This window comes from Melanerpes formicivorus, unplaced genomic scaffold (assembly GCF_026170545.1).
Source record: "Melanerpes formicivorus ecotype bairdi unplaced genomic scaffold, bMelFor1.0.p_v2 SCAF_116, whole genome shotgun sequence".
Lineage (NCBI taxonomy): Eukaryota > Metazoa > Chordata > Aves > Piciformes > Picidae > Melanerpes > Melanerpes formicivorus.
In genome coordinates, this window is record NW_027142468.1 from 913,915 (window position 1) to 935,053 (window position 21,139).

Sequence of the window (21,139 nt, forward strand, 5' to 3'; positions counted from 1 at the left end):
CTGGTTCCTGCTTTAAGGATTGATTGAAATGTGTAGCTGTGGCACTCTGTGGCATGGTTGAATGGCCACAGTGGTGTTGGCTTGACAGCTTGAGCTGATGGCCTCAGAGGTCTTTCCTAACTGAAGAGATTCTCTGATGTTTATGATCCTAATGCAAAGGCTGGGGCACCTTCCCCTGGGGACAGGCTGAAGAGTTGGGGCTGTTCAGCCTGGAGAAGGGAAGGCTCCAAGGAGACCTTAGAGCAGCCTTCCAGTACCTGAAGGAGGCTACAGAAGAGCTGGGGAGGGACCTCTGACAAGGGCTGGGAGTGCCAGGATGAGAGACAATAGCTTTGAGCTGGGTGATGGAACAGCCACTGAACACTGGCAAGACACATACACAGTCAGAGGCAAGACACTGGAACAGGTTGCCCAGGGGGGCTGTGGATGTCTGCAGCCTGGAGGGGCTCAAGGTCAGTTGGATGAGGCTGTGAGCAACCTGGGCTAGCAACAGGTGTCCCTGCTCTGAAAGGTCCCTTTCAAGCCAAACCATTCTGTGGTTTGTGACATGAAACACCTCACTAAAAATCTGCAGGCTGCCAAATACTCTTCCTTCCTTTACAGGCTCACAGGATGTCAGGGGTTGGAAGGGACCTCTGGACATCTTCCAGTCCAAGCCAGAGCAGGAGCATAGAATCCAGCACAGGTCACCCAGGAACACATCCAGACAGGGATGGAAAGGCTCCACAGAAGGAGACTCCACAACCTCTCTGGGCAGCCTGCTCCAGGCCTCTGAGATGCTTAGAGTATGGAAGTTCCTCCTCATGTTGAGCTGGAACCTCCTGTGCTGCAGTTTCCATCCATTGCCCCTTGGCCTATCCCAGGGCACAGTGAGCAGAGGCTGTCCCTGTCCCTTCCTTCCTGACCCCCTGCCCTCAGCTCTGGATAGACATTATTCCTTTACTTTGCCTTAGCAGTGCCCAAGACCATTGGTTGCTCCTAGTGGGATGTGGGGTTTTTTAACCATGGGTTGTTACCTAATTAGCACTAATTAGACTTTGCAAACATACAAATGTTGTGCTGCAGAGGAGGAGAGCTCAGTACTATTTTTACATCTTGACACCAAAGCTTCCTAGTGACAAACAAAATCCAGAACAATTACATTGTTCATGTTCTTGCCTACAGCTAAGAGGCACTCAGCAGTGCCCCCCAGCACCCACCTCACTCCAGCCTCCCTTCAGGGACTTGTAGAGAGCAAGAAGGCCTCCCCTATGCCACCTCCTTTCCAGACTGAATACCCCCAGCTCCCTCAGCTGCTCCTCCCCAGACTGAATTCCCCCAGCTCCCTCAGCTGCTCCTCCCCAGCCCTCTTCTCCAGACTCTTCCCCAGCTTCGTTGCCCTCCTCTGGGCATGCTCCAGCCCTCAGTGTCCTTCTGGGAGTGAGGACTCCAAAAGCAACCCCAGTATTTAGGAGGTGGCCTCACCAGTGCTGGGCACAGGGCAGAATGACTTCCCTGCTCCTGCTGGCCACACTAGTGCTGACCCAGGCCAGGATGCACTTGGCCTTCTTGAGCCCCCGGGCACACTGCTGGCTCATGTTCAGGCAGCTGTCAATCAACACACCAGGTCCTGTTTCTGTTCCTGAGGCCTTATCTGCAGCCACTCTGCCTCAAGCCTGGAGTTTTGCAGGGGGTTGTTGTGACTCAAGTGCAGGACCTGGCACTTGGCCTTGTTGAACCTCAACCTGAGCTGCAGCAAGAGAAGTGTGGGCAGCAGGGCCTGGGAGGGGATTCTGCCCCTCTGCTCCACTCTGCTGAGACCACAGCTGCAGCTCTGGGGCCAGTGCTGGAGCCTCTGTGCCAGGAAGGCTCTGGAGGTGCTGGAAGGTGTCCAGAGAAGGGCCACGAGGAGGAGCAGAGGGCTGGAGCTGCTCTGCTGTGAGGACAGACTGAGAGAGTTGGGCTTGTGCAGGCTGGAGAGGAGAAGGCTCCCAGGAGACCTCATTGTGGCATTGCAGGATCTGCAGGGGGCTCCAAGAAAGCTGGGGAGGGACTTTTGAGGGTGTCAGGGAGGGATAGGACTGGGGGGGATGGAGCAGAACTAGAAATGGGGAGATTGAGATTGGCTGTGAGGAAGAAGTTGTTGGCCATGAGAGTGGTGAGAGCCTGGCCCAGGTTGCCCAGGGAGGTGGTGGAAGCCTCCTGCCTGGAGGTGTTTGCAGCCAGGCTGGAGGTGGCTGTGAGCAACCTGCTGTAGTGTGAGGTGTCCCTGGCCATGGCAGGGGGGTTGGCACTGGCTGAGCCTTGAGGTCCCTTCCAGCCCTGACAATTCTATGATGCTGTGATCCTGTTGGTCTCAGCTCAGTCTTTCCAGCTCCTTCTGTAGAGCCTCCCTCCCCTCAAAGAGGTCCACACCACCTCCTTCTGTATGGTTTGCAGTGATCATAGAGCAAAAGGCAGGCATGAATCTTCAGCAGCATTAATCACAGGAGCTGAAAGCCTTCCTCAAGAGGGACAGACCTCCTCTTCAGTCTACCCCTGTGCACCACTGAAAGGAGGTGCTGCCTAGCAACACTGAGCATTAATATCCATGGTGTGCTCTTTGGGGATGTAATTTGTCCTCAACTTAGTGAGACTGTTGTGTTATGGTGGGCTGGGATCCATGCTGTTCCAGTTCAGAGCAGTTACATGACTTGCTAGCATAGCAGCAGGTAGAAGTGTAGGGGCTGCATGGGTGAGGCCTTTCTCCACATGGCTCTAAGAGAATCAAACATCTCTCTGCTGGCAATTCATTGGGAGAGGAAGAGAAGGGGAACAGAGGAAGTGAATTTACTTCCTCCACTACTGCTTCACAGAAGGCATACAAGTGAAATGGGAGCTCCTGTTGCACAGACATTCCAGGGCTACAGGCCAATTAACTTCAATGAGCTGATTACTCAAACCAAGTGGCCTGTTTGCAGCTGCTGGACCACATCACTTGAAGGCTCAGGCTGCCCAGAGGGGTTCCCAGCTCTTCCCAGGCAGAGTGGCTGCCCAAGGGGAGGTGCTGGGGTCATAATGCCTGGGGGTGCATAAGAAGGGAGTGGATGAGGGACTTGGTGCCATGGTCTGGTTGGTTAGTTAGGGTTGGGTGATTGGTTGGGTTTAATAATCTTGAAGTGCTCTTGTTTGGATTCTGGACAGAAGGGTGGAGTCCAACAGGATGGCATTTAACAGGTCTGAGTGCCAGGTTCTACACATTGGCTACAGCAACCCCAGGCAGTGCTGTAGGCTGGGGACAGAGTGGCTGAGAGGGACCTGGGGGTGCTGGTGGACAGCAGCTGAACATGAGCCAGCAGTGTGCCCAGGGGGCCAAGAAGGCCAAGGGCATCCTGGCCTGAATCAGGAAGAGTGTGGCCAGCAGGAGCAGGGAGGTCATGGTGCCCTGTGCTCAGCACTGCTTAGGCCACACCTTGAGTCCTGTGTCCAGTTCTGGGCCCCTCAGTTTCAGAAGGACATTGAGAGACTTGAAGGTGTCCAGAGAAGGGCAACAAGGCTGGGGAGGGGTCTGGAACACAGCCCTGTGAGGAGAGGCTGAGGGAGCTGGGGTTGCTTAGCCTGGAGAAGAGGAGGCTCAGGGGAGACCTCATTGCCCTCTCCAACTCCCTGAAGGGAGGTTGTAGCCAGGTGGGGGTTGGTCTCTTCTCCCAGGCAAGCAGCACCAGAACAAGAGGACACAGTCTCAAGCTGTGCCAGGGGAAGTTTAGGCTGGAGGTTAGGAAGAAGTTCTTCATAGAGAGAGAGATTGGCCCTTGGGATGTGCTGCCCAGGGAGGTGGTGGAGTCCCCATCCCTGGAGGTGTTCAGGAGGGGATTGGATGTGGCACTTGGAGCCATGGTTTAGCAGTCAGGAGGTGTTGGGTGACAGGTTGGCCTTGATGATCTCTGAGGTCTTTTCCAACCTGATTGATTCTCTGACTCTCTGCCCAAGTGAGCTAAATGCCTGATGCCTAGGAGAAGGCAGGAGTCCAGGTGTCGACAGCTCCTTTTGATCCCTGGCTCTCAACTGCTGTGTTTAGGGAGAAGCAGCCAGGTTGCTCCTGGGAGGGGGTACTCAATTTTGCAGCAGGCAAAGTGAGGCAGCAAATTAGCAGTGTTTCTAGAAATCCTTTGCCCCTGCTTGCTGGGTGGCTTTGAATCTCACAGGTGGTGAGTGGATGAGGTAAAGAAAACCAACAAAACAACAAAGCCCCCAGGCTCTGGCTGAGTGAGGAGGTGTGAGTGCAATCAGGAATGCACAGCAACTTGAGAGGCTTGAAGCCTTTCACTACCTAAATGAAGGTTTCACCTGCAGGAGTGTCCCAGGGGAGGCAGACTCTCTAAGAGCTCTGCACACTGACACAACAAAATGATAACCTTTGGTTTTTAAGAGTGGTGTTGTTAAAGGTAAAAGCTTGGATGCAGAAGTTAACTGACAGGAATCTTTTCTGTCTCCTCCAAGAGCTTTTTCTCCTGTCTGAGACAGTTCACAGGCCCACAGGATGTCAGGGGTTGGAAGGGACCACTGCAGATCTTCCAGTCCAAACCCCCTGCCAGAGCAGGAGCATAGAACCCAGCACAGGTCACCCAGGAACACATCCAGACAGGGATGGAAAGGCTCCACAGAAGGAGACTCCACAACCTCTCTGGGCAGCCTGCTCCAGGGCTCTGGGACCCTCACAGTCAAGAAGTTCCTCCTCATGTTGAGCTGGAACCTCCTGTGCTGCAGTTTCCATCCACTGATATCCAGGATATGGATATCCAGATATGGATAAACATTTATTAAATCCTCTCTCAGCCTTCTCCTCTCCAGACTCAACAGCCCCAGGGCTCTCAGCCTCTCCTCCCCAGGCACTGCTGCAGTCCCTTCAGCAGCCTTGCAGCCCTCCCTTGGACTCTCTCTAGCAGTCCCTGTCCCTCCTGAATTGGGGAGCCCAGAGCTGGATGCAATATTCCAGGTGAGGTCTCAGCAGGGCAGAGCAGAGGGGGAGGAGAACCTCCCTGGCTCTGCTGGACACCTCCTCTGAATGCCCCCCAGGACCCCCTTGGCCTTCTTGGCCCCCAGGGCACATTGCTGTCCCATGCAGAGCTTGCTGCCCACCAGCACTCCCAGGTCCTTCTCCCCAGGACTGCTCTCCAGCAGATCCCCTAATTAATCACCCAGTTAATTTTATACTGGAAGTCAATTTTGGTACAGGCAGCAACAAGAATTCTGTTTTCTTATCTCAAAGCAGTTTGTTAGGGATCATGTCCATGACTGAGGTTTAACATCAAATAGAATCATAGAGTCACTCCAGCTGGAAAAGTTCTCTAAGATCATCAAGTTCAATCATGAACCTTACTGCACCCTGCCCAGGAAGCCACATCCCAAAGTGCCATATTCACTCATTCCTGGAACACCTACAGGCATGGGGACTCCACCACCTCCCTGGGCAGCCTGTGCCAATCCCTGACCACTCTGGCAGGAAAGACTTTTCCTGATCTCCAGACTAAACCTCCCTTGGTGCAACTTGAGGTTGTTTTCTCTTCTCCTGTGACTTGCATCTAGGGAGAAGAGCCCAACCCCACTCCACTCCAATCTCCTTTCATGGAGACTCCCATGAGTCTCTTCCCCATGAGTCTCTCTTCTCCAGGCTGAACAGCCCTACTTTGCTCAGCTGCTCCTCTGCAGCCCTGTCCTCCAGACCCTTCCTCAGCTGTATTGCCCTTCCCTGTACCAGCTGCAGGACTCCAATGGCCTCCTTGGAGTGAGGAGCCCAAAATTCCTCAAGGTGTGGCCTCACCAGTGCCCAGCACAGGGGCACAAGCATAGAATCAACAAGGTTGGGAAAGACCTCAGAGATCATCAAGTCCAACCTAGCACCCAACACCCCCAGACAACCAAACCATGGCTCCAAGTGCCTCATCCAATCCCCTTTTGAACACCTCCAGGGATGGTGGCTCCACCACCTCCCTGGGCAGCACATTCCAATGGCAAATTACTCTACCAGTGAAGAACTTTCTCCTCACCTCCAGCCTAAACTTCCCCTGGCACACCTTAAGACTGTGTCCTCTTGTTCTGGTGCTGCTTGCCTGGGAGAAGAGACCAACCCCCACCTCCCTTCAGGGAGTTGTAGAGAGCAATGAGGTCTCCCCTGAGCCTCCTCTTCTCCAGGCTAAGCAACCCCAGCTTCCTCAGCCTCTCCTCACAGGGCTGTGCCCCAGACCCCTCCCCAGCTTTGTTGCCCTTCTCTGGACACCTTCCAGCATCTCAACATCTTTCCTAACCTGAGGGGCCCAGAACTGGACAGGAGGAGTTAGGTATTGGGTGAGAGGTTGGACTTGATGATCTCTGAGGTCTTTTCCAACCTGATTGATTCTAAGATTCTGTGATTCTATGACTCCAATCACTTCCAAACCCACCTGTGACAGTTTCTACCTCCTCAGAGGTCACAAGTTCAGGATAATGCTGGGAAGTGCTTCCCCAGGCTCTCATTTGGTTTCAGTGTCATTTTTATTCCAGGCCTTTTGTCTCCTTAGCACCAGAACAAGCTGAACACAAGCAAGTGATGCCAAACACTGCCCCACAGCCTCCTCAGTTAACAGCAGGAAGGACTTGTTGTGGTTTAGGGAGTTCAGTAAGCAGAATGTCCTCAGCAACAAATCAATGATTTGATTAATCAGTTCCTAGTTAGTCAGCAACACAGAGAGAATAAATGCTGCAGACCACCCAGACTGTGAGACAGCAAAACCTCTCATGAAAGCCACTGTTGTGCTCATAGTAAAGAACTTCTTCCTCATCCAATCCAAACCTACCCTGCTCCAGTTTCAAGCCACTGCCCCTGGTCCTCTGGCTGCATACCTTTGGAAACAGCTCCTCCTCAGCCCCCTTCAGCCACTGGAAGGCTACTGTAAGGTCTCCTTGGAGCCTTTGCTCCCCAAGCTGAACTCCTTCAACTCTCCCAGACTGTCTTTATAGGAGAGATGCTCCACGCTGCTGCTCTCAGCTTTGTGGCCTTCCTTGGGGCCTCTTGGTATAGAATCATTGAATCACTAAGGGTGGAAAAGACCTCAGAGATCATCAAGTCCAACCTGCCACCCAACAGCTCCTGACAACTAAACCATGGCTCCAAATGCCAAGGTTGAACACCTCCAGGGATGGTGACTCCACCACCTCCCTGGGCAGCACATCCCAATGGCCAATTTCTCCTCAGCTCCAGCCTGAATCTCCCCTGGCACAGCTTGAGACTGTGGCCTCTTGTTCTGCTGCTGGGTGCCTGGGAGAAGAAACCAACCCCCACCTGGCTACAACCACCCTGCAGGGAGTTGGAGAGAGCAAGAAGGTCTCCCCTGAGCCTCCTCTTCTCCAGACTAAACAGCCCCAGGGCTCTCAGTCTCTCTTCACATGGGAGATCCTCAAGTCCCCTAAGCATCCTCCTGGCTCTCCCTTGGACTCTCTCCAGCAGGTCTCTGTCTCTCTTGACCTGGGGAGCCCAGAGCTGGACACAGGATTGCAGCTGTGGTCTGAGCAGGGCAGAGCAGAGGGGGAGCAGAACCTCCCCAGCCCTGCTGGCCACACTTTCCTTGCTGCACCCCAGGACCCCATTGGCTCTCTTGGCCCCCAGGGCACATTGCTGTCCCATGCAGAACTTGTCCACAAGGACTCCATGGAGCTGCTCTCCAGCAGGACAGCTCCTAACCTGTCCTGGTGCCTGCTGTTACTCCTCCCCAGATGCAAGACCCTGCTCTTGTCCTGGCTGACCTCCCTGAGGTTTGCCTGCAGCCAGCTCTCAGCTCTTCCAGAGTTCCCTGGATGACAGCACAGCCTGAGGGGTGTCAGCCACCCCCACCCCCCAGTTCTGACTTCAGCACCTCACAAGAATTAAAGATGATTGGTGAAACTCAGGTGGTTGACACCTGAGCAACAAATGATTTGGCATTCTGAAGGTCTCAAAAGAACCTTGGCAGTGGGAGAGGTTATCAAATTGCTGGCTGTGAGGCACAAGGGGAAATGGTTTGGAACAGGGGATCAAAAGAAGTGAAGAGAGTATTTCGTTGTCTGGAGCTCCTCACAGGAGCCCTGAGCAGCATCCAGGCGCACCGGCAGCACATCCTTGAAGAGGTTGAAACAGGACCTGGGAGTGCTGGGGGGCAGCAAGCTCTGCATGGGACAGCAATGTGCCCTGGGGGCCAAGAAGGCCAAGGGGGTCCTGGGGGGCATTCAGGGGAGTGTGTCCAGCAGAGCCAGGGAGGTTCTCCTCCCCCTCTACTCTGCCCTGCTGAGACCCCATCTGGAATATTGCATCCAGCTCTGGGCTCCCCAGGTCAGGAGGGACAGGGACTGCTAGAGAGAGTCCAAGGGAGGGCTGCAAGGCTGCTGAAGGGACTGCAGCAGTGCCTGGGGAGGAGAGGCTGAGAGCCCTGGGGCTGTTGAGTCTGGAGAGGAGAAGGCTGAGAGGGATCTGATCAATGGCTATCAAGAGCTGAGGGCTGGGGGTCAGGAAGGAAGGGCCAGGGACAGCCTCTGCTCACTGTGCCCTGGGATAGGCCAAGGGGCAATGGATGGAAACTGCAGCACAGGAGGTTGGGGATGAAAGAAGAGAGCCCTTTGGTTTCAACTTCCCCCTGTGAAGATGAGTGGGGCTGCCTGATCCACAGAGGCTAAGAAGAAGAGCCCCAGAGCCCCTGCGATGATGGTAGAGAGGGGGAAGGCAGACTAGAGCCCAGGCCAGGAGGAATGGCCTGGCCCAGGCAACCCCCGAGGGAGCCCCAGCCCCAGGGTCCCCCAAGGGGAGGGAAAAAGCAGCCAGAAAAGGTCTGAAGAACCAAAAACCAAACCTTTAGTGAACAACACAAACAGAGGGGGGAACCGCGCCGCAGAGGGGAGGGGACAGGGCCGGGAACCGCGAAGTGGGGTAGGGGGAACCGAGCTGCAAAAAGGGACGGGGCCGGGACGCTGCGGACGGGACGGGGCCGGGGCCAGGGAAGCCGCGGACGGGGACCGGGGTGGGGACCGGGGCAGGGACGGCGCGGACGGGGACCGGGGGCAGGGACGGCGCGGACGGGACGGGACCGGGGACCGGGGGCAGGGACGGCGCGGACGGGACGGGACCGGGGACCGGGGGCAGGGACGGCGCGGACGGGACGGGACCAGGGACCGGGGCAGGGACGGCGCGGACGGGACGGGACCAGGGACCGGGGCAGGGACGGCGCGGACGGGACGGGACCAGGGACCGGGGCAGGGACGGCGCGGACGGGACGGGACCAGGGACCGGGGCAGGGACGGCGCGGACGGGACGGGACCAGGGACCGGGGCAGGGACGGCGCGGACGGGACGGGACCAGGGACCGGGGCAGGGACGGCGCGGACGGGACGGGACCAGGGACCGGGGCAGGGACGGCGCGGACGGGACGGGACCAGGGACCGGGGCAGGGACGGCGCGGACGGGACGGGACCAGGGACCGGGGCAGGGACGGCGCGGACGCGACGGGATGGGGACCGGGGGCAGGGTCGGGATGGGGACCGGGACCGGGGGCAGGGACGCCGCCGACGGGACCTCCAGCTTGGGCTGGGGTCCTGGCTGCTGAAGTTTTCACTGGATGGGGGCTGGAAGGAGAGAGGTTGCTGCCGAAGCCTGGGAGCACTCTGGGACTCCTCTTGCTGCACTGCCGTTCACAGGGCCTGAAGGATGCTCCGGGGCTGCAGAGAGAGGAGAGAAGGGCATCAGGCAGCTCTGGGGCACAAGCAGCAAACGCAGCTCCCTTCCTGAGGCACACCCAGGCACTGGCACCTCCCTGCTCTCCCGCCCTCCCCCCAGCACCAACCATGCCCCTGCCAGGGCTTTGCCTCGCAGCTGGCACAGGGCTGGCACAGCAGCAGGCTGCAGGCTGCCGCGGGGCAGGGCTCACTCCTGGCTGAGTGGTTCCCAGGGCAGCCTCACCTGGGCTGCAGAGGACAGGGCAGCTCTGTTCCTGCTCTGGAGTTCCACTGCCCACTCTCCGGGGGGCAAAGGGCTCTGGGAAAGGCAAAGAGGCCATTGGCACCCGGCCAGGCTCAGGGCAGAGGCCACAGGCAAGGTGCAGCTGCAGCCATGGGGCAGGGCCCACACTGGGGAGCACAAGCAGCTGCTGGCAGCTCTCTCACCTCTCAGCTGCCTCCTGCTTCAGGGCAGAGGCTCTGCAGCCCACAGGCAGCCTGGGCACAGAGGGTGTCCGTGGGGCACAGGCCAGCTTGCAGGGCCTGCAGGCAGGGCAGAGATGGTTAGTGCCAGGGGGGATCCTGACTGCCCCTGGCACGGGGCTGGGAGGCACCTGGGTGCTGCGTGGCTCCCTCCCTGGGGGCCAGGGGTCGCACTCGCACCGTGACGGCCACGGCGCCCTCCTGGGGGGAGGGACCAGCACCATGGCGGCGACGACGACGCAGGGCTGAGGGCACTGCCCCTGGGGTCCGCACAGCACCGCTCCAAGGACAGCACTGGCTGAAGAACACAGCTCCGGGCTCCAACGTCCTGAGGGCGCACTCTCGGGAGAAAAAAAAGGTCAGGCAGGGAGGGGAAGCGGCGGAGGGGGAGCCGCAGGCTGGAGAAAGCCTGGACACCCCCAGCCCCCCACCCGGGACCCTGCTCCCACACCCCCCCTGTGGTAACTCCCACCGGTACCCCGAGAGCTGCCCTTCCAATACCCTCCAGCCCTACAGGTTCCCAGCATCTGCAAGGATCCTACATCACCCTGGGGTCCCCACAGCCACCCTAACGCTCCTACAACCGCCCCGGGACGCCCCCACATCCAGAGCCCTGATCCCTGATCCCCAACCCCCTCCCCACGCCCACATCCCCGGCCTCTAGCCCTCCCCGGCGCCCTCCCCAGCTTCCCCCCGGCGCTGCCACCGCCGCCTCCAGCACTCCCTGCCTCCCCCAGCCCCCGCTCCCCGCAGCCGTCCCCATCCCTCTGCCTCGCCGCTCCCGGGGCCCCAGCGCTACTCACCGCCGCCTGCGCCGCAGGGCTTCAAACGCTGCCGCCGGACACGCCCCCTGCGCTCACTGGCCGGTGCCCGAACGCAGCCCCCCATTGGCTCTCGAACGCCGACAGCCCCGCCCCCTCCCGCCCGCGCAGAGCACCATGGGAGCCGTAGGCCGCCGGGGCCCGGCCGCCATCTTTGCCCTCAGCCCCAGCCCTGCCCTGGCAGCTTCTCCTCCCAGCTCCCTGCCGGCAGCTCCGGCCCCGACCAGCCCCCGCGGCCAGCCCAGCGCCGCCTGCCCCTCAGCAGCGCTGAGAAGCCAGCACCGGGCACCCACCAGGGCCCGCACGGGGCACGCCCAGGGCTGTCCACACCTCCCCAGGGGCTCTGCTCTCTCACCCGGGGCTGGAGGCACTCTGGGGCTGCTCCTGCTGCGCTGCTGCTCAGAGGGCCTGAAGGATGCTCTGGGGCTGCAGAGAGAGGAGAGAAGGGCAGCAGGCAGCGCCGGGCACACCCAGGCCCTGGCAGATACCTGCTCTATTGCCCTCCCCCAGCACCAACCATCCCCATGGCAGGGCTCTGCTCCAGCTGGCACGGGGCTGGCACAGCAGCAGGCTGCAGCCACCCCCCAGCACCAACCATCCCCATGGCAGGGCTGTGCTCCAGCTGGCACGGGGCTGGCACAGCAGCAGGCTGCAGCCACCCCCCAGCACCAACCATCCCCATGGCAGGGCTGTGCCTCCAGCTGGCACGGGGCTGGCACAGCAGCAGGCTGCAGCCACCCCCCAGCACCAACCATCCCCATGGCAGGGCTCTGCTCCAGCTGGCACGGGGCTGGCACAGCAGCAGGCTGCAGCCACCCCCCAGCACCAACCATCCCCATGGCAGGGCTGTGCCTCCAGCTGGCACGGGGCTGGCACAGCAGCAGGCTGCAGCCACCCCCAGCACCAACCATCCCCATGGCAGGGCTGTGCCTCCAGCTGGCACGGGGCTGGCACAGCAGCAGGCTGCAGCCACCCCCCAGCACCAACCATCCCCATGGCAGGGCTGTGCCTCCAGCTGGCACGGGGCTGGCACAGCAGCAGGGCTCACTCCCAGGGCAGCCTCACCTGGGCTGCAGAGGCCTTGGCAGCTCGCTGCCTGCTGCGCAGCTGGGGGATGCGGCTCCGCTGTCCACCCCCGGGGGGGCAAAGGGCTCTGAGGGAGGCAAAGAGGCCATTGGCACCCAGGCAGGCTCGGGGCAGAGGGCACTGGCAAGGTGCAGCTGCAGCCATGGGGCAGGGCCCACAGTGGGGAGCACAGGCAGCTGCTGGCAGCTCTCTCACCTCTCAGCTGCCTTCTGCTTCAGGGCAGAGGCTCTGCAGCCCACAGGCAGCCTGGGCACAGAGGGTGTCCGTGGGGCACAGGCCAGCTTGCAGGGCCTGCAGGCAGGGCAGAGATGGTTAGTGCCAGGGGGGATCCTGACTGCCCCTGGCACGGGGCTGGGCCCTGCCCTGTCCCCATTTCCAGCTCTCCTCACTCTGAGCTATTTGCAGAGCCCCAGAAGCAAGGAGGTCTCCCTGGGGGTGTCCTGCACCACCAGGGCCAGGTGGGGCTCAGCCTCTGCACAGCCACAGGGCTCCAGAAGAGCCAGAGCCTCTTTGCTGCACCAGCCAAAAGCCACCCCAAAGATGCCCAGGCCCCCAAGGGCACAGCCCTGACCCCCAGTGCCAGGAGAGCAGATGCCCAACCTGCTCCCAGCCAGCACTCCTGAAGCAATCTGGAGGATGCTCCAGGGCCAAAGGGAGGAGCAGGAGCAGGAAAAGCTTCCCTTGGAATGCTCTCTGCCCTGTGCAGCCGTGCCCAGGGGAGCTCAGCCTGTGCCTGCTGGCCAAGTGCCTCCTGCCCACCCTCTGCCCTCCCCAGAGCTGCAGCCATCCCCACAGGAGGCACCCAGCCATGGAGGGCAGGATCCCCAAAGCCACAGGGAAGGCCCCAGGGCAGCACTCACTTGGGCACCGAGAGGGCATCCTGCTTGTGCTGCCAGCCTGGGGGCTCCAGGCCCCTGCAGCCCAAGGGCTCAGGGCTGCTGCCTGAGGCTGGCAGCCTGCAGACCTGGTAGGTGACATTGAGCTCATGGCTCCTGGCAGCAGCTGCAGCCCTGGGGCAGAGAGAGACAGAGCCAAGGAGCAGTCAGGGGCTGAACCTCAGCCCCTGGCACCCAAGACAGGCTCAGCACCACCAGCAGCACCTCTGAGCCCCCTCCTCAGCTGGGGCACAGCCTGGGGGGAGCTCTGGGCCAGGCAAGCTTTGAGGCAGAGCTCATCCCTGGGGCAGCTACGTGCAGGAGGAGGGGGCACACACTGTGCCAGGGCAAGTGGCACACAGGGGGGCCTTCTGCTTGGCTTTTTCTCTTCAGCAACCCCTGCCCAGGTGAGCTCAGCCCACTGCTGCCCACCCCCCAGCCCTGTGCCCCCTGCCCACCCTCCCTCCCCACAGAGCCGCAGCCACCCCCCCAGGAGGCACCCAGGGGGTCCCCAACCCCGCAGGGAGGGCCCCAGGGCGGCACTCACTTGGGCACCGAGAGGGCATCCTGCTGCCGGAGGAGGTCCTGGCTGGGGGGCTCCAGGCCCCTGCAGCCCGGGGGCCCAGGGCTGGCTGAGGCTGGCAGCCTGCACACCTGGTAGGTGCCATCCAGGTCAGGGCCTGGGGGCAGGGCACAGCCCTGGGGAGCTGCCAGCGGCGCCAGGGGCAGGCGGCTCCGGGAGAGCCTCTCCGGGCACAGGCTGGAGCCGCAGGGCCAGGCTGGCAGCGCCACAGGGGCTGGGGGGGCTGCAGCCGGGGGGCAGGGGCTGGGGGGGCTCTGTGCCGCCCTGGCAGCCTCTGCCGGCTGCCCACTCGGCCGCCGGCGTTTGGGCCGCGGGGAGAGGCTGCAGGCAGAGGCCGGCTGGGCAGGAGTTGGCATCTCAGGGGACCTCCTCCTCTTCCCGATGGGGCTGAGGGCCAGCAGCCTGGCACTGCTGAGCGCAGCCAGGTGCTGCCAGCCTGGCAGGGGAGAGCTGGTCACGGGGGGCGCCAGGCACAGCCACGCAGCTCTCGGCTGGAGGAGCAGAGCAGAGACCGAGTCAGCTCCCTGGCTGCAGCTCCCAGGCCCTCCCCCCCTGCCCCCCACCCCCCTCAGCTCTTTGCTGGGACTGCCCCAAACCACACCAAGCCCAAGAGCCAGCACCAACCATCCTGGGCCCAGAGCAAGTGCCCCGGGGCAGGGCCTGGCCTGTGCCCAGCAGCAGCCTCTGCAGAGCCAGGCTCTGCTGCTGGCCTCATGCATGGGCACCGAGGATGAGGAGGAAGAGCTCAGCCCTGCCCAGACACAGGCTGCCAGCAGCCAGGCCACAGCTGGGCTGAGCGGGGCAGATGCAGCCCAGAGCAGTCACCCACAGGAGATAAAGGCAGGCTCAGCCCCCACTGGGTGCCAGGGCAGGAGAAACTTCTGCCCCTGCCCTGTGCCCACAGCTGGCAGCTGCCCCCCACCACCCCCCAGCCCTGCAGCAGAGCCTGGGACAGAGGAGAGAGAGGGCACCAACCTGGATCCTCAGCAGCACTGCCCTGCTGGCTCCTCTGGGCTGGGCTGGCCCTGCTGGCCTCTGCAGCCCTCCCTGGGGAGGAGGCCTGCTCCTGGCTGGCAGCAGCCTCCTGAGGGGCCAGGGGCTGCAGTGCCTCAGAGGCCACAGCAGCAGCAAGGAAGCTGCCAGCCTGGGGCAGGGACTGCTGCTCTGGGGAGGAGCTCCTGGCAGCAGCTGCAGCCCTGGGGCAGAGAGAGACAGAGCCAAGGAGCAGTCAGGGGCTGAACCTCAGCCCCTGGCACCCAAGACAGGCTCAGCACCACCAGCAGCACCTCTGAGCCCCCTCCTCAGCTGGGGCACAGCCTGGGGGGAGCTCTGGGCCAGGCAAGCTTTGAGACTGAGGGGTGCCCAGGCTGGCACTGCAGGACCTGAGCTGGGAGATCACCTGTGGGCTGCAGGGCACCCAACAGCAGCCCCAGAGCTGTGCTGGGCCTCAGGCACACAGCACAGGCAGCCTCCCTCGGGAGACCTTCCCCCTGCCAGGACATTGGGGCACAGACAGCAGCAGGTGGTGCCAGGGCAGCACCTCGGGGAGCAGAGGCAGCAGCAGAGCCCTGGGGGAGGCAGCTCCAGGCCTGGCAAGAGGCACTGAAGGCTCTCAGCTGCTGTGCCTGGAAACCTTCCCTGCTGACCCTTCCAGGGGAGCTTCTCCCCTGGGACTGGCTCTCTAGGAGCCAAATCCCACCTCAGAGGGCAGGCACTGCTCTGTAAGCCAAGGCCTGGGCCCTCCCCCACCTCCAGCACCCTCAGGGGGCTGCACACCACAGGAAGGTTGAAACTCTCTGAGCAGCCAGGAGCAAGTGGCACAGGGAGGGGGCACAAGGACACTCACCCCTCTGGCTGGCTGGCAGTCAAGCCCTGCAGGAGGGGGGCTGCTTCCTTTGCTTCCTGCTGCACATCTGCCTGCTGGATGGCTGGGGCAGACCTTTCCTCTGCAGCCTGCAGCAAGCCCCCAGAGCAGCATCAGGCCAGAGCTGAGCTGAGCCTGGGCCCCCAGCTGCCCCTTCCCTGCCAGGCTCAGAGCTTTCTCCAGCACTCCACAGCCCAGCACCTGCTGAGCCCAGACCTCCCAGAGCAGCTCAGCTCCTGCCCTCTCCCAGCCTGCCCAGTGCAGCCCAGCAAGGTACCTGAGCTGGGTCCCATCACCAGGCCAAGCCCTCCTCTCACCTCCTCCAAGGCCAGCTGCAAGGCAGCAGGACACCCAGCTGCCAGCTCCTGCTGCTCTCCAGCACTCTCCCCACCAGGGAGCTCCAGGCACGCCTCGGGCACAGCCTCCTCCACCCTACACAAGTCACAGCAGCAGCCCCTGAGCCAGGGAAGAGCCTCTGGGGAAGCCATCCCTTGGCCTACCAAGGTTTGGGATGGAGCCAAGGGCAGCTTTGGCCTTTGTCCCCCAGCTCTGGGGGCTGCCAGGCTCCTCACTCCAGCTGGGCAGCGGAGAGGCTGTGGCACAGCAGCAGAGCAGCTCAGCTGCGTCCTGGCAGCCACTTGGGCTGCAGCCAGCAGCCAAACTCTGCAAGCTCCTGGCCCTGGGGGACCCCAAGGTGCCAGCCCAGGCTCCCTCCCTCCTGCCCAGCAGCCTCACCTGGGCAGCTCCAAGGGGCTGGAGCCGAGGGCAGGCAGCGGCTCTGGCGCCTGGCTCTGTGCCCCGCGGGCAGCATCCTCATAGGCACGGAGCTTGGCCTGCAGCTCTGCCACCTGTGAGCAAGGGGCAGCCCTGGCTCAGAGCATGCCCTGAGCCCCAGCAGCTCAGCAGGCTGGGTGCCAGGCAAAGCAGAGCCGCAGACAGAGCCCAGCCCTGCCCCCGGCAGCTCACCTCCGCTCTCAGCTGCGCACACAGCACAACGTACGGACAGACGTGGGAGTCCGGGCTCGGCAGGTTGCTCTTGAGCTGCGGGGAGAGGGAGGAGCGGAGCTGAGAGCAGCACCGGGACAGCTCCTTCCCCTCCGCTGAGGCGGCAGCGGGGCAGCTCCTCAGCCTGCCCTGGGCTGGTGGGGCCCGAGGGGCTGCAGCTGACTCTGAGAGGGGCTCCAGAGGCAGCCCGGCTGCGGCAGGGAGGCGGCAGGGAGGCAGCAGCCTGCCCCAGGCTCCTTCCCGGGCAGCCCCAGCAGCTGCCGGCCGCGGGGCGAGGTGCTCACCGAGACCTGGATCTCCTTGGCCCTGCTGGCATACTTGAGGGTGTTGAGGGTGTCCTGGCAGCAGAGCGGCGAGGGGCTGAGGGCAGCCAGCATCAGGGTGCGGCAGTTGCCGCCGATGGAGTCCTTCAGCAGCCGCGTCAGCTTGCTGTCCCGGTACGGGACGTGGCTCTGCTTGCCCTGCCCGGCACAGCGAGGCTCCGCTCAGGGGCTGGCCCTCGGCTCCCAGCCCCCGGCTCCCAGCCCCGGCCAGGCCCAGCCCACGGCAGCTCTGCCGTGGGGACGGCGCTCAGGGCCCCTCAGCGGCAGCCTCACCTTGGCCCCAGCCAGCGCCTGGATGACGCTGAGCAGGGCCAGCAGCGAGCGGTTGATGCTGGCTCCCTCCCGCAGCCGCTCGCCGCTGGTCTTGGCCACCGCGGCTCGCTCCGAGCCGGCCAGGTCGACCAAGCTCATCTTGGCCACCCGCACGGCCCCAGCGAGGCCCTCGGCGCGGTCCTGCTGCTTCACGTAGACCTGGCAGGGCACACAGAGGGCAGGCTGCAGCTCCGCAGGGCGCTCGGGCTCGCCGCTCGCAGCCGCGGCAGCAGCCCTGGCACGCCGGCCCTGGCACAGCATCGCCGCCTGCCCCCCTCCGGGCAGCGGTGCCAAGGGCTGCCCCAAGCACCACCCCTCACCTGCAGCACGGCGTGGGAGCGGGAGGAGGAGGCGTTGGCATCGGTGGCATGCTGCGTGCGGTTCCTGCTGCCCCCCGAGCAGCATCTGCAGGAGCTGCTCTGCCGAGCTGGGCTGGCGGGGAGCAGGCAGAGGGCAGGGATCAGCGCAGCCCCGGCACGGGCACCGAGCGCCCACAGGCTGAGGCCTCCTGCGCCCCTGCAGGGCTCCTCTGGCCTCGGGCTCAGCGCTGCTGCCAGCCGGCACCCACCCAGCCGGCACCCCCGGGGCCCCGCAGCCCCTGCCCCGGGGCCCCGCAGCCCTCCCCTCCCCCTCCAGCTCCCCCGGTCCCAGCTGGCACCCCTGGGGCGGGCACAGCGCTGCCCACACCTTGTGCCTGCTTCCACCCCCACCTGCTGGATGGAGAGGCCCTGAACCACAGCTCCTCTCTCAGGATCCTCCCGGATGGGCAGAGGGCCCTTGGGCTCCAGCAGGTCACGGATCTGCTCGTTGTAGACCTGCAGCAGGCAGCTCCAGCTCAGGCTGAGGCTTGGGGCCCCAGAGGGCAGCAGGCAGAGGAGCTTGGGACCCCAGGGCCTGCTGCCCACCCAACAGCACCTCTGGCACCTGCCGCCAGCAGGAGCAGCTGAAGGTGCCCTAAGGCAGGGGACAGCTCAGGAGGCTTCAGCAGCCAGGCACTGAGCCACTGCTCCTCCAAAGGCCTTGCAGCCAGGAAGCCCTCATTGCCCTGTGGCCCCCAGCTCCAGAGGGGGCAGGCCAGCAGCACCAGCCCAGCAGCCTGGCCAGGGGCAGCCTGCTTCCAGTCTGGGGCTGCCCTGGGCACAGCTGGCAGCACAGGGGTAGCCCTGGCACTACAAGCCCAGACCTTGGAGGTGGTGGCCTGGCAGCAGGAGGGGCACAGCTGGGCACAGCCTACCTCCAGGTAGGAGACCAGGACCTCGCAGCTCTTCTGCTCCTGCCTGGCCTCCAGCCTCCTGAACAGCTCCTCCATGGTGAGGTAGATGATGCCAGGGCTGTTCTCCGAGCCCAGCATGGTGTAGGTTTTCCCTGCTCCGGTTGCTCCGTAGGCAAACACTGGGAGGAGAAAGGGAGGAGCCCTGAGAGCAGCCTCCATCGACAGCAGCACTGGGGGGATGCTGCCAGCTCTGCCTCAGCTGGGGACACAGCCCCAAACCCAGCTCCTGCTGTGGGGCACTGCTGCCTCCCACTCACATCCTGTCCAGCAGGGCCCCCGGGGCCCTCTGCACCAGCCTGCTGCCCAGCCTGCACAGGGCTCCCAGCTGATGCCACCCCACAGGCAGGACTCCACACTCATCTGGGCTTGTCTCTGCTCTCCTCTTGCTGGCCTGGGCCCTGCCTGCCCCCAGAGCCCTCGGATGACATCTCCAGGCCAGCACTGGCCCTGTCCCGGCCCCAGCTTGGTGCCAACAACAAGGTCAAGGCTTTCTCTTTCTGCAGAGCCGCTGCGTCCCCACTGCTGCCACAGCCGCTCAGGGCTTCTGGAACCAACCCCCAGCTCTGCTGAGCCCACCCAGAGCAGGGGCAGATGGGCAGGAGCTCCTGCAAGGGCCAGAGCAGGCTGCTAGGGCTCACCAGAGCAGTTGTAGCCGTCGAGGAGAGTATCGACCATCTGGCGGGTGGTGTGCTGGAACACCTCCTCCTGGGTGGCCTGCTCAGCAAAAACCCGGTCGAAGAGGAACTTCTGATGTTTGCCTGGGTTCTTGCCGCGGCCAGCAGGCAGCACACCGCCGGAGGCACCAGGGTCGAACAGGAGGGTGTGATGGTCGACCACCCTCAGCAGCGGGTGCTGCGCGGCTCCCTCGCCGGGGGCCGGGGGTCGCACTCGCACCATGACGGTCACGGTGCCCTCCTGGGGGGCAGGGGCCGCCGCCATGGCGGCGGCGGCGACGAAGGTGACACAAGGCTCAGGGCACTCCCCTTAGGGTTCGCACAGCACCGCCACAAGAAAAGCACCGCTCGAAGGAAAGCGCCGGCTGAAGAACACCGAAGAACACAGCTCTGGGCTCGAAAGTCCTGAGAGTGCACTCTGAGAAGAGACAACAAGGGTCAGGCGGGGAGGGGAAGCGGCGGAGGGGGAGCCTGAGGCTGGAGAAAGCCTTTACCTCTCGAGCCCGGAGCCTGCTCCCGAGCCCTGCCTGCCCTAACCGCCGCCGCTGCCGCCGGGGCTGCCGTTACACCCCCCCAGCCCTGCGCCTTCTCCCCGTCCGGAAGGAGCCTGCATCCCCTGCGGGTCCTCACAACCGCCCCAACGCTCCGACCCCACCGCGGGTCCCCAGAGCCCCTCCACAGCCTCGGCCGCGATCCACCGGCCCCGGCCCCGCAACGCTCCCCAGCCTCGGTCCCGCAACGCACCCCTGGCCCCGCCACGCTCCCCCGGGCCCGCAACGCTCCACAGCCTCGGTCCCGCGACGCTCCCCCGGCCCCGGGCCCGGCCCCGCGACGCTCCCCCGGGCCCGGCCCCGCGACGCTCCCCCGGGCCCGGCCCCGCGACGCTCCCCCGGGCCCGGCCCCGCGACGCTCCCCCGGGCCCGGCCCCGCGACGCTCCCCCGGGCCCGGCCCCGCGACGCTCCCCCGGGCCCGGCCCCGCGACGCTCCCCCGGGCCCGGCCCCGCGACGCTCCCCCGGGCCCGGCCCCGCGACGCTCCCCCGGGCCCGGCCCCGCGACGCTCCCCCGGCCCCGGCCCCGCGACGCTCCCCCGGGCCCCGGCCCCGCAACACAACGCTCCCCCGGCCCCGGCCCCGGCCCCGCAACGCTCCACAGCCTCGGTCCCGGCCCCGCAACGCACCCCCGGCCCCGCAACGCTCCCCCGGCCCCGGCCCCGCAACGCAACGCTCCCCCGGGCCCGGCTCCGGCTCCGCAACGCTCCACAGCCCCGGCCCCGCAACGCTCCCCCGGCCCCGCACCCAGCACTGCCCAGGGCGCTTCCACCGCCGCCTCCCGCAGCCCGCCGCAGCCCCGCAGCCCCCACAGGCTGCCCCTGACCTTGCAGGCTGTCCCGGATCCCGCAATGCTGCCTCAGCCCCGCAGCCCGCCTCAGCCCCGCGGAACCCGCAATCCTGCCTCAGCCCCGCAGTCCCCGCAGTCCTCCCCTGCCCTTCCAGGCTGCCCCCGGCCCCCGCAGCCGTCCCCATCCCTCTCCCGTAGCCCTTGGGGCACCGGAGCGCCTCTTACCGCTGCTTCCACCGATGAGGGCTCAAACAGTCCCGCCGACCACGCCCCCTGCGCTCATTGGTCAATCGTCGAGCAGAGCCTCCCATTGGCTCTTCAGCAACGCGAGCCCCGCCCGCTCCCGCCCACGAGCCCCGCCCGCTGCCGGCCGCTCCGCCCGCGAGCCGCGGCCGCTCCGCGCAGTGCACCATGGGAGCTGTAGGCCGCCGGGGCCTGGCCGCCATCTTTGCCCTGAGGAGCCAGCCCCGGGCACCCCTCAGGGCCTGCAAGGGGTCCCCCGCCCCGGCCCCGGCCCCGGCCCCAGCGCTGCCCACACATCGCCAAGGGCTCTGCTCTCCGAGCCGGGGCACGGAGCACTCTGGGGCTCCTCTCGCTGCGCTGCCGCTCAGAGGGCCTGAAGGCTGCTGCGGGGCTGCCGAGAGAGCAGAGAAGGGCAGGAGGCAGCGCTGGGCACAAGCAGCAAACGCAGCTCCGCTCCTGCCGGCTGCCACAGTCCCTGTCCCGAGCAGAGGCTTTGCTTCAGAGGGCAGCTGGCAATCAGCTGCTTAACCCAGCCCCACGCTGGCCCCGAGCTCCTTGCCCAGCTGCTGCTCGTGGGGCAGGAGTT

The 21,139-nt window shown here is 64.1% G+C and overlaps 2 protein-coding genes and 1 pseudogene across 4 annotated transcripts; all 3 read right to left on the bottom strand.

The window, feature by feature from the left end:
* Positions 1-8,793: 8,793 nt before the first annotated feature.
* Positions 8,794-10,781, bottom strand: LOC137456088 (uncharacterized). 2 transcript variants are annotated; one of them, XM_068167390.1, is made up of 4 exons: positions 10,335-10,781; positions 10,119-10,214; positions 9,916-9,990; positions 8,794-9,674 (listed from the first exon to the last, which is right to left on the bottom strand). In XM_068167390.1, the coding sequence occupies exons 1-4, from the start codon at positions 10,376-10,378 to the stop codon at positions 8,816-8,818; spliced, it is 1,074 nt and encodes a 357-aa protein (XP_068023491.1). In that variant the 5' UTR covers positions 10,379-10,781; the 3' UTR covers positions 8,794-8,815. The 2 variants fall into 2 exon arrangements, with proteins under 2 accessions (XP_068023491.1, XP_068023492.1); XM_068167391.1 differs by lacking the exons at positions 9,916-9,990; positions 10,119-10,214.
* Positions 10,782-10,867: 86 nt separating this feature from the next.
* Positions 10,868-13,975, bottom strand: LOC137456095 (uncharacterized). Of its 2 annotated transcripts, XM_068167398.1 has the most exons (5): positions 13,484-13,975; positions 12,922-13,071; positions 12,257-12,352; positions 12,041-12,128; positions 10,868-11,401 (listed from the first exon to the last, which is right to left on the bottom strand). In XM_068167398.1, exons 1-5 carry the CDS (start codon positions 13,873-13,875, stop codon positions 11,375-11,377), a joined length of 753 nt encoding a protein of 250 aa, XP_068023499.1. In that variant the 5' UTR covers positions 13,876-13,975; the 3' UTR covers positions 10,868-11,374. The 2 variants fall into 2 exon arrangements, with proteins under 2 accessions (XP_068023499.1, XP_068023498.1); XM_068167397.1 differs by lacking the exons at positions 12,041-12,128; positions 12,257-12,352.
* LOC137456120 (kinesin-like protein KIF18B) lies at positions 13,877-19,635 on the bottom strand (annotated as a pseudogene).
* Between the last annotated feature and the right edge of the window lie 1,504 nt (positions 19,636-21,139).

What these genes read in the sequence shown, in the direction of transcription:
- LOC137456088 (XM_068167390.1), bottom strand. Translation starts at nt 10,378, where the DNA reads ATGGTGCTGGTCCCTCCCCCCAGGAGGGCGCCGTGGCCGTCACG. An exon ending in AAGCAGGAGGCAGCTGAGAG is followed by an intron (nt 9,991 to 10,118) that starts GTGAGAGAGCTG and finishes TGCCTTTCCCAG; the next exon opens with AGCCCTTTGCCCCCCGGAGA. An exon ending in CCCTGTCCTCTGCAGCCCAG is followed by an intron (nt 9,675 to 9,915) that starts GTGAGGCTGCCC and finishes CTCTCTCTGCAG; the next exon opens with CCCCGGAGCATCCTTCAGGC.
- LOC137456095 (XM_068167397.1), bottom strand. Translation starts at nt 13,875, where the DNA reads ATGCCAACTCCTGCCCAGCCGGCCTCTGCCTGCAGCCTCTCCCCGCGG. An exon ending in GATGCCCTCTCGGTGCCCAA is followed by an intron (nt 13,072 to 13,483) that starts GTGAGTGCCGCC and finishes TCTCTGCCCCAG; the next exon opens with GGCTGCAGCTGCTGCCAGGA. An exon ending in GATGCCCTCTCGGTGCCCAA is followed by an intron (nt 11,402 to 12,921) that starts GTGAGTGCTGCC and finishes CTCTCTCTGCAG; the next exon opens with CCCCAGAGCATCCTTCAGGC.